This window comes from Alosa sapidissima, chromosome 2, assembly GCF_018492685.1.
Source record: "Alosa sapidissima isolate fAloSap1 chromosome 2, fAloSap1.pri, whole genome shotgun sequence".
Taxonomy (NCBI): Eukaryota; Metazoa; Chordata; class Actinopteri; order Clupeiformes; family Clupeidae; genus Alosa; species Alosa sapidissima.
Window position 1 is genome coordinate 30833079 of NC_055958.1, and position 11944 is coordinate 30845022.

The 11944-nt window shown below is 41.3% G+C and overlaps 1 protein-coding gene across 1 annotated transcript in view; it reads right to left on the reverse strand.

The window, feature by feature from the left end:
• Positions 1 to 5411: 5411 nt before the first annotated feature.
• Positions 5412 to 11944, reverse strand: part of mao (monoamine oxidase) — a 47679-nt gene continuing 41146 nt past the window's right edge. The window contains exons 14-15 of the mRNA XM_042080528.1: positions 7837 to 7899; positions 5412 to 7536 (exon numbers count right to left, since the gene is read on the reverse strand). Coding sequence (XP_041936462.1) covers positions 7381 to 7536; positions 7837 to 7899 — 219 coding nt within the window. The 3' untranslated portion in view covers positions 5412 to 7380. The remainder of the gene's footprint in view (positions 7537 to 7836; positions 7900 to 11944) is intronic.

The window sequence follows — 11944 nt, forward strand, 5'->3', positions numbered from 1 at the left end:
TTCAGTGGGATAGCTCAGAGTTTGGCATTTTCAGCTAAATCAATGCTATTCATGCCATTTGGGGGCAGCCGTGGCCTACTGGTTAGGGTTTCGGGCTTGTAACCGGTTCAATCCCCGACCAGTAGGAAAAATGTGGGCAGGGGAAGTGGTTGAGCACTGCTCTCCCATGCCCACAACCACGGCAAGGCACCTAACCCCTCACTGCTCCCCGAGCGCCGCTGTAGCAGGTAGCTCACTGCGTTGGGATTAGTGTGTGCTTCACCTCACTGTGTGTTCACTGTGTGCTGAGTGTGTTTCCCTAATTCACGGATTGGGATAAATGCAGAGACCAAATTTCCCTCACAGAATCAAAAGAGTACATACTTATACATAAAAGTTTGATTATTTTTTCACAGGCTTTCCTTTCTGATATCAAAGGAATGTTGGCCTTTTTATAAAAGCTTTGTTCTGTTTTCTGAAAGAAATTTCTGAAACATCCGAAAGATACCACATGAAGCAACTGAGAACTTGGCGACAGTTTGGAAGACGGGATCCAGTGATAATCGAGTCATCCGGAACAAGGCCACTGCCCAAACCAAATATCCAAGACGATTGTCTTGTAGACAGAGTACATTTTGAAGACTATGGATTGGCATTACTAATACACTTTCTACTAGAAGCCATGTTGCAAGAAAGTTCATGTAATCCTGTGTGATACAACTACTACTCTACACTAAACAAAATAGTCCCACACATGTAGCCTATATCTGATTTGGAATTATGAGATTTTTATAACACCATAGCAACAATAGTTAAATTGAATGATTAATGACAAGCATTGCAATACACATTAAGTTGTTTTTCATCAAATAACATATTCAAAATAGAAAAAAAAAAAAAAATGTTTTTCTGAGAAAAATCACCAAAATATGTATAACAACATAAAGAAACCCAATGTTTATTCAATGAGCTGTGTTCTTTATGCCCTTAATACAGTTATTATTCAAATAACTACTGGCTAACAAATTGATAATAGTGAAATAATGTGAAATATACCCCCATAGTCCCCTATATTGCGAGGTGATTTCCTGAATTTGGCAACAATTTCGACCATTCATAAAGGTTAATGGTGGGCCACCTAAATATTATCCAATTTACTTCAAAATCTACCATTTGGTTTGATTTGTATTGAGAGATGATCTTATGGAAAGTACCCCATGCCAATCTCTAGGTATGGTGAAGGGTATGTGATGATGTGGGGCTATTTTAATTCTAAAGGCTAGGGGAACTTTATCAGGATGCATAGTATCCTGGATCCATGAAATAACTGGCCTTTAAAAATACAATTCTGCCTGCCTCTATGGGAATTTAACATTGGTGGTTGTATTCACCCTGTATTTTAATGAACATTTATTTATTTACGATACATTATTCATTCACAAGGAAAATTGGTGTCCTTAAAGGTTGGATTTTTCCTCATTTTTTCAATTAAAGCATTAATATCAATTTCCAGAAGATGATTGTTTATTCCTCTTTTTAGTCAACTTTAGCATGGGGATGAAAACTTATGCAACCCACTGTGTCTATCTGTCTATCTATCTATCTGTCTGTCTGTCTGTCTGTCTGTCTGTCTGTCTGTCTATAGACCCTTTCAAGAGAGTTCCATTATCAGCATCATAGTTGGCCCCACAAGACTTCCTTTTTAACATTCCATATGTTATCTTAATGCAGAGGAAGTAGATTGGGGCCCAAATAGAACATTCAAGCATTGTTTTTGTTTTTATTGTTGAAAGGGTCCATAGTTCCACCCAGAATCCAGCACCCTCTGAATCAGGACTTCTTGTTCTGCTTATCTTTCCACCATTTCCTTAGCCACCATTTTTTTGTATGGCACTTCAAAGTAACATGGAACTGTGTCACTCCTGCTTGTGTTATCTTGCCATTGCACTGTTCATTTTCTTTCTTTTATTTTTTTTGTCATGCACATTTTAGTTTTGATTTTATTTCAAGCTTGTCACAGAGATAGAGAGAGAGAGAGAGAGAGAGAGAGGAAGAGCTGATATCCCATGACAGATAAACACAGCTCAGCTTGTGAGATGCGTGACACCACCACTCATCCTCAGAAATCAATACGCTGGTGGTGAGAATCAGGCTCTTGGCTATGGATAAGCTGACGGCCCCTTTGAAGCTTGGCGAGCATGTATCGAGCAAATGGCGGATGTCACATGTGAATGTAGCAAGCTCTACTTGTGTTGAGGTTTCTTTGTGACACGTTTCACTAGTTAGTGTGTGAGACACATCTTGTGTGTTCAATCTCATGAACGGTGATAAACACAAAGGTCAAATAACTCACTCACTGTAGTCCATCCACAATCAGACTTTCAAAGTGCCATTTGCCATGTTTTATTGGAGATAGTTGACACTCCAATGGAGATGGTTGTCCAATATAACTAGATCTGCCCCTATTGTGCTCTTTGATGTGCTGTCTTTTCACAGTGAATAGTAATGGCAATGTTATTGTATCCATTCAGTTCGTGCACCTCTGCCAAGGACCTCCAATTTATGTTGGATGAATGTGTTTATAATGATGGATGTGTGACTCACTGCTGTTTGACATTGTCAAGCTGTTCTCCATGACCTTGAGAAGTCTTCTTAGCATTTGTATTGATTCATTTGGTGGATGCTTTCATTTAAAGTGACATGCAGGGGACACTTATTATTTCTCCAAGTGGTGAGGATAAAAGGCTTGCGTAGGCCTCTACATTTTTTTTTTTTATATATATATTTTTTTTTGGTGAAAGCCTTTTTAGGTGAGCGAGCCGAAGAGATGAGGGTACACACTGCTATTTCATGACAGAGGTAGATTCTGCAGGTGGAATGGAATTGGGCAATTTATTCCGTGAACAAGGGATCATGGCATCATGGAGAATTCTAAATTGAGATTTTGCCGCCTAGCTGAGACAACAATCTGGGCATTTATTGGCTATTTTACATCCCATAATAAGGTGTGAAGACAAATGTAGACAAATGTTTTTCTTTCAGTACCATGTCTGCACCATACATTACAGTTTGATGGGGAGTGTTTGTGTAACCAAGCAATGGCAATGAATGCTGTCTATAATGGGTCCAGTGGGGTTAGAAAAGGTCTGTGTCTTAGCACGGTTTCACACCATAGGATTGATTTGTACATAGGATAGCGCCTAGTTATAGCCGAGAGAGAGTGGAGCTGTATTGTTCCTGGTGTGCAGCTTGGGCAGGGTGGAGGTGCATTTAAACACTCTGCAGAGGCTGCACTGGTGGAAAATGCTCTACAGGGGTGCTTGGATAGCAGTGTGAAAAAAGATCCATTTCCAACAAAGCGGGATGACATCAGTGGGGTTGGATAGTTCCTTTTTTCACAGATTTACAGGTTCTCTTGCACCCTCCTGTGGCCAATATGAGTAATCTCTAATTTGGTTGATAGGCGTTCACTATGTCAGGGTGACACAGCAGAAGGACTTCACCCACTCCACGTGAAGTGGTCATTCATCAGATGCTCATTCCTTGCACTCCTTGAGTCCAAAGTTAACCTACACACATTGACGATGCAATGTCTTTTGTTTACAGACGTCACAATGTTAATGTGCAGTGTCATTTATTTGCAATGTCAAAGTACATTGTAATTTGTTTGCAATGTCCTTATATCCCAAACTAATTCTGTGAAGTAGGGTTGTCACTCGTCAATTCATATGGCAAAATGATCTTCAACTAAAGCTACTCAGACAATCTGACAAGCCCCTTTAGTGTTACAGAGATAAGAACATTTTGTATTATCTAAACATGCTCTATAAGGTGTCCCTTGTGTCTATTGTTGAGTATAAACATGGCATGCAGCTCATGGATATTAGTGGTAGTCTTCCTTATATTGCTGCATAATGACAGCATAATGAATAATGCTAAAATATGACTTTGTGCCCCTTAATTAAAGTTTATAGCTAATACTACATCTGTGCTGCTCCGAATTTTTACTTTTAGTATATCTACACGGTCCGCTCTTCGTCTGATGCACCAGATGTGATGCTGCAGAAGCGCGGTGGATCCACTCTTTTGTGAAAATGACTTTGTGCCCCTTTGTGTTCTTTGATGTGTTTATGACTGTGTATGTGGGTTTTGGAAGCTAAGTAGTGAAATGACTTTGGCAGGCAACACCATGAGTGTTAGGAAAATGGTGGGAAGAAAACAGGCAGCCATTTTGAAGGCCGGCGCTAGAGGACCTCCTGTGGATATGGTGGCATTTCCCATAAAGCCTTAAGGCAGACACCACGGCGGCACACCAGTCACGGGGCGCAAGAGGAAAGGCCAACTGTCTACCCCCCCCCCCCCACTGGCACACACACAAACTCACACACATACACACACACACACAAACACACACTCATGAGCAAATGCAAGCAGGAAATCTAAGGAGGGAATATGGTTCACATTTTGTTTTATTTTTCAATGGATTTTTGTTATCGTCTTCATACAAAGACATCAAAGAATGCACTTACGGGACAAGAACTTCACACAGATTTGCACACAGCACTTTGATGAGGGGAACCAAGCTCTTCTCTTATCTGAGGAGGACGTGCAGGGGAACAGGTGTGGCCACTTTGCACTACAGGTAAATAACAGCACAGGAGAGGCCATTTGAAGAGCAGGGGTTTTCTCTCTTGCATATTCACACAACACACACGCACACACGTATGCATACACACACACACACACACACACACACACACACACTCACTCACTCACTGGATCCAAGAGTTTTGAAAGCACAATATGCACAAAACAGCCATTACTGTTTTACAGTTTACAGTCGATCACAATGAAAGACTTCCACTATTCACCAAGCATCAAAACAATAATGAACTGGTACATGCACATGCTGTAGGACCTTTATGGCATGTTGTGAATGTTCATGAGACTTTGTATAAAATGACTTGAAGTGGTGGATATTCAAGGTCAGATAATTGAACGAGACTGTATTTCCCAAAACTGACATTGAGATAACTGTAGAAAGAGTGTGTTTGAAATTAAAGTAATTTAGTCATTGCCATTTAATAAAGTAGCTGTTCAACGACACCTTGGGGAATCGTGGCCTGAACTGCTCACAAGGAGAGACTGAGAAATGTTGGTAGTTCACAACTTTCACCAGCAGGTGGCACAAAAACAGAACACAGGAGCCAACACGAGCCAACAAGCAGCAGGTGGGTAGATCCAGCATCTCATATAATTCAATAAGGTACACATTATGTACAGTGAATTCCCCATTACTGACAATACTGAGACAACACTGAGCGTTACCGTCATAATACTTTCATTAGAATTTGATGAGCAGGAGAAAGTCAGTATGATCAGAATGATAATAAGGGAAGTCTAAAACACACACACACACACACAAACAAAAATCTCTTTAACATCTTTTTAGTGCACAAAGACACAAACGTTCCACTCTGAGCCTAAGGAATGAATGGGATGCAGATGTTTCTAGTGAGAGGGCGGCATCAGCACAGTCACAGAGGCACTTGAGAAAAGAGGAAACACCATGACCAGAGTAAGGCACCACATACTACACACACACACACGCACACACACACACATGGTATAGCTTTGGGTCACAATTACACAACCCACTTACATTCTATACACATGGGGGTTGGACAGGTACTGTGTAATTAAAATAATTAGTTTTATTTAATCCTATCTTTGTGTCCTCACTAATTATTTAACACAGACATCTGTATATATATATATGTATATATATGGCATTTCCCTTTTACTAATGCAGATGTAAAATATGTGGGGAAAATTAAACAAAACAGTATGATAATGAACAGAACCTGCAACATGTGAGACATTGATCAGTCATCATATGTCATAAATACATCCCATATAATTACGAACAGTAGCCTTCATAATACATCAAATTAGGCTTGCAACACAGGATTTGACTTTTGATCATAATCATACATAAATTGTGCAGGGATAGACAAACTGAGTGGGTGCCAAAATTAAGTATTTGATGAGATACAACTTTCATCAACCTTCATGTTTCTGAAAGCCGTTAAACTATAATCACTATCCCCTTCGTATAGAGCAATACTCTTAAATTAGTTTTTTAATGTAATCTCTGCTTACATTAATCTCTGATTGACAAATCATGAAGTGTGCTTAATATTAAACATTACATCTGGCATTAAAACACTAGTGCAGAATCTCAGACAAACGACACATTTTCACAAGGGGAGGGGTAGACATAGGATCTGTGTGGGTAATGTGGTCATGCATACAGTACATCACAAACACACACACATGCCATCTGATGTCAATGATAAAAATACAATAAAATTCAACATCTAATTTGAAACAAATCAATGATACATTCAACTGTTTCCATAGATTTCTGGTACAAGTGACAGACCTACAATGTCAAACACATGGTATGAGTGAAACCTCCTATAGAGAGCATTTCTGCGGTCTGTTGTCATTTTTACTTCATACAACAGCCTCGCGTTAAGGGAGGGTCCATCTTTAACACAAAGCTGCTGACCGTCAGTCTTGGGATGTAAAGCACCAGATGTAAAGGAGAGGTAATCCATTATACTATTAAAGTCTGTCACTCACACACACGCACACGCACACACACACACACACGCACGCACGCACGCACGCACGCACGCACGCACGCACGCACTCACACACACACACACACACACACTTACATAACACATGATGTGTGTGTGTGTGTACACACATTTACATGAGTAATGTAAGTAAGTATGACAACTTGTACGCACATACATACTTTGTGTACACACACAAATACTCAGAAAAAAATTATGAGATACGATTATCTTTTTTTTTCCCAACAGTCAACGCACATTTGCTAATGAATTATAAAGATGTGGAATGTTAGTGTCATCGGGTCCCTAAGTCTCCCTGATGGTACTGAAAGGGTTAATTTACATCTGGCATATACGTCTCCATCTGGCTGCATACTGTATCAAGGGCCTTTGGAACATACTGACAGAGTGCAATCCCTCAAACCAATGACAACCCCCGACAGATAAACCTTATCTTTCCTTAGCCCTGTGTCAGCACTTTCCATTCGGCTCTATCTCTCAATGTTAAGTTTGATTTCGTTTGATTAAACGAAGCAGCAAATTTCACAACGGCAATACGAAGCAGATCAGTGATCATGGGGGAATTAAAGTTTGCAAAACTGTCGTGGTGGGCAAGTGTCTTCAGAATCGTCCTGCAACCATGTGTAGGTGGCAGGAAGACCTCTGCTCAACAGTCTTGACCACGGGGGTGTGGCGAATGAATGATGAGGAGGAGACCGCAGGTGGAGGTGTGTCGGAGGAGGAGCGGCTTTTTTTAGGTCCTGGGGAAGAGTCCCTTCTTATAGGCGATCAGACTCGTCACCGCGACGACCGACAGGACGGTGGACACACGCATGATCTTAAGGAAGCCGCCCACGGAGGGCAGGTTCCTCTCCCAGAACGTGGTGACAAATGGCAGAGCAGGGACATCCTGGAGGAAGACATCAGACATTAATAAGGACTCACTGATAAAGGACACAGTTGTGTGGTATGGGCCTACAGTCCAGTGTGTATTATGAAAGGCTTGAAGGATATGGATGGATATGGAAACATTTTGCCACCCTAAATTATTTACAGTAAAGGAAAGCAGTTAAGGACAAATCTGTCTCCCAGAATAAAATGATGTATAGACAACACAGCTTGTGGCAAGTTTACTGTGAGATGAATTGAGTGGTAATATTTCACACATTAATATCCTGTTTCAAAGACTAAATGAAAAAAATAAACTCACCTCAGACTCAGGTTCTGGCTTCCAGATCTGGTTAGAGGGGATCTTACCCATGGCACACATGATCTAAAACAAAATAAAAATAAATGTGCTTTAATTACGCAATTAATTATTTTGGCATCTCCTTATTTATTTAGTAAGAGTGATTTATCGCTGCTGCTGATTGCAGATTAATTACCGGTAGCCATTCTGTAGCAGTTTCTGTGATTTATAAAACCTGGAAGAGCCCAGACATCAGTATACAGTATACACAGTCAGCACTCTTCAAACTAGGTGACTCAATTAAACCCAATCAAATTAGTTTGTTGCTTTAACTGACTTAAGTCATGCCAATGTGTACATTTAAGTGTAATAAACATGACAGGACTACACCCTAGCGATGAGGTAAAGGATTTACCTCCTCACAAAATTAACCTTGATATTAATATTTAAACTACTTCTATTGCTTGCTGGACATAAAACTCTAATGTGTGGATTTTAAGTGCCTTGTGACATTCATAAACGCACATTTTGGTGTTGAAGCTAACGTCAGCTTGTGGGTATACAAGTGGAATACAATCTGCAAGATTTGATTAAAGGAGAATTCCGGCAATTTTTCACATAGATCCACCATGTTCATGCCCCTAGAGTGTAGCACTGTAGCTGCCTGTCAGCTCTAACTGTTGGCTGCAGCAACTCGAGCTAGGTAGAAAAGATTCAGGGTTTTTTTTTCTGTACCAACAGTACGCAGTGACCACAGGAAACAGAGATCTATGTGAAAAATCGCCGGAATTCTTCTGTAATTAGTAGTCTACATACTGTGGGGCTATATCATCTGACAAACAGACACGATATAGCCATATATACAGTACATATATACATTCAGTCTGTTTGTTGTATGATTGTGACATTATTAATTAGTTTTATAATAAAAATAAGACGGTTTTTAGTGTGTGGCTTTGAGTGTTGAATAGGCGGCTTCAGATGCAGTCCAGGACACATGTCTATTCACACTAAACTCTATGTGGACATATGTCTATTCACACTACACTCTATGTGGACATACAGTATGTCTATTCACACTAAACTCTATGTGGACATATGTCTATTCACACTAAACTCTATGTGGACACATGTCTATTCACACTAAACTCTTTGTGGACATATGTCTATTCACACTGAAAACTCTACTGTATGTGGACACATGTCTATTCACACTAAACTCTATGTGGACACATGTCTGGTCACACTATAAACTCTATGTGGACATATGTCTATTCACACTATAAACTCTACTCTATGTGGACACATGTCTATTCACACTATGAACTCTACTGTATGTGGACACATGTCTATTCATACTATAAACTCTACTGTATGTGGACACATGTCTATTCACACTATAAACTCTATGTGGACACATGTCTATTCACACTATAAACTCTACTGTATGTGGACACATGTCTATTCACACTATAAACTCTATGTGGACACATGTCTATTCACACTAAACTCTATGTGGACACATGTCTATTCACACTAAACTCTATGTGGACATATGTCTATTCCCACTATAAACTCTACTGTACTGTATGTGGTGGACATATGTCTATTCACACTAAACTCTATGTGGACACATGTCTGGTCACACTATAAACTCTATGTGGACATATGTCTATTCACACTATAAACTCTACTCTATGTGGACACATGTCTATTCACACTATAAACTCTATGTGGACACATGTCTATTCACACTAAACTCTATGTGGACACATGTCTATTCACACTAAACTCTATGTGGACATATGTCTATTCCCACTATAAACTCTACTGTACTGTATGTGGTGGACATATGTCTATTCACACTAAACTCTATGTGGACACATGTCTGGTCACACTATAAACTCTATGTGGACATATGTCTATTCACACTATAAACTCTACTCTATGTGGACACATGTCTATTCACACTATAAACTCTACTGTATGTGGACAAATGTCTATCCACACTATAAACTCTATGTGGACATATGTCTATTCACACTATAAACTCTACTGTATGTGGACACATGTCTATTCACACTATAAACTCTATGTGGACACATGTCTATTCACACTATAAACTCTATGTAGACACATGTCTGGTCACACTAAACTCTATGTGGACACATGTCTATTCACACTAAACTATATGTGGACACATGTCTATTCATACTAAACTATATGTGGACACATGTCTATTCACACTAAACTCTATGTGGACACATGTCTGGTCACACTATAAACTCTATGTGGACACTTGTCTATTTACACTAAACTCTATGTGGACACATGTCTGGTCACACTATAAACTCTATGTGGACACATGTCTATTCACACTATAAACTCTATGTGGACACATGCGTTCCAGACCACCAACGAATATGGTTTGAGGTATCGGACCTCGAATGCAGATCGAGTGCATACACACCCGGCATTAGCTATGTGAAATGACCATTGTGCAATTGGTGCAATTCTCACCTGACTACGGTACTCATCAATATACTGTCAACATTATTTGTTGACTCAACCAAGTCAAGTCATATTGTTGCTTTGATTGAGTTAGGTTATGAAAATAGTAAGCTTATATTGTGTACTAAATGTGACTAAATGAATTGACTTGGTTAAGCATCACTTGTTAGAAAGTGAGATGCATGAGTTTAGATGGCACATTTGCACCATCACACACCATACACCAGGGGGCGCTGCTTTGCCTTTTTGGTCTGATTGCATATAGAGCACAAGTGTGAAGCTGAGGCGAACAGGTACCTCTTGTTTGGAGCATAGTAAACTTTCTTCCATTCACAATGACATCCTCGTTCACTGGGATTTTGTTTCGGGACTCCATCTTACCTCTTAAAAAATGTGAACTGTGGACTAACTGAGAGATTGTTCCTCCACGTCTTCGCAAACACTAATCCCTAGACGCGAGTATGTAGTTTGACTCCAGAGTGCTTTGTTGAGTGCTTTGGAGTCAACACTGGGGGGGCCAAATGTGCAGTGTTGTGGTGTTGTGTTGTGATGCAGTGTTCCGGTGCTGTGTTCTGGTGCAGTGTTCCGGTGACCGGTGCTGTGTTCTGGTGCAGTGTTCCGGTGCTGTGTTCTGGTGCAGTGTTCTGCTGCAGTGTTCCAGTGCTGTGATCTGCTGCAGTCTTCCGGTGCAGTGTTGTGGTGCTGTGTTCCGGTGCAGTGTTGTGGTGCTGTGTTCTGCTGCAGTGTTGTGGTGCAGTGTTCTGCTGCAGTATTCCGGTGCTGTGTTCTGGTGCAGTGTTCTGGTGCTGTGTTCTGCTGCAGTGTTGTGGTGCAGTGTTCTGCTGCAGTATTCCGGTGCTGTGTTCCGGTGCAGTGTTGTGGTGCTGTGTTCTGCTGCTGTGTTCTGCTGCAGTGTTGTGGTGCAGTGTTCTGCTGCAGTGTTCCGGTGCTGTGTTCCGGTGCAGTGTTGTGGTGCAGTGTTCTGCTGCAGTATTCCGGTGCTGTGTTCTGCTGCAGTGTTGTGGTGCAGTGTTCTGCTGCAGTATTCCGGTGCTGTGTTCTGCTGCAGTGTTGTGGTGCAGTGTTCTGCTGCAGTATTCCGGTGCTGTGTTCCGGTGCAGTGTTGTGGTGCTGTGTTCCGGTGCAGTGTTGTGGTGCTGTGTTCCGGTGCTGTGTTCCGGTGCAGTGTTTCGGTTCTGTGTTCTGCTGCAGTGTTGTGGTGCAGTGTTCTGCTGCAGTATTCCGGTGTTGTGTTCTGCTGCAGTGTTCTGCTGCAGTGTTGTGGTGCTGTGTTCTGCTGCAGTATTCCGCTGCAGTATTCCGGTGCAGTGTTCTGCTGCAGTGTTGTGGTGCTGTGTTCTGCTGCAGTGTTGTGGTGCTGTGTTCTGCTGCAGTGTTGTGGTGCAGTGTTCTGCTGCAGTATTCCGGTGCTGTGTTCCGGTGCAGTGTTGTGGTGCAGTGTTCTGCTGCAGTATTCCGGTGCTGTGTTCCGGTGCAGTGTTGTGGTGCCGTGTTCCGGAGCAGTGTTCTGCTGCAGTATTCCGGTGCTGTGTTCTGCTGCAGTGTTGTGGTGCCGTGTTCCGGAGCAGTGTTCTGCTGCAGTATTCCGGTGCTGTGT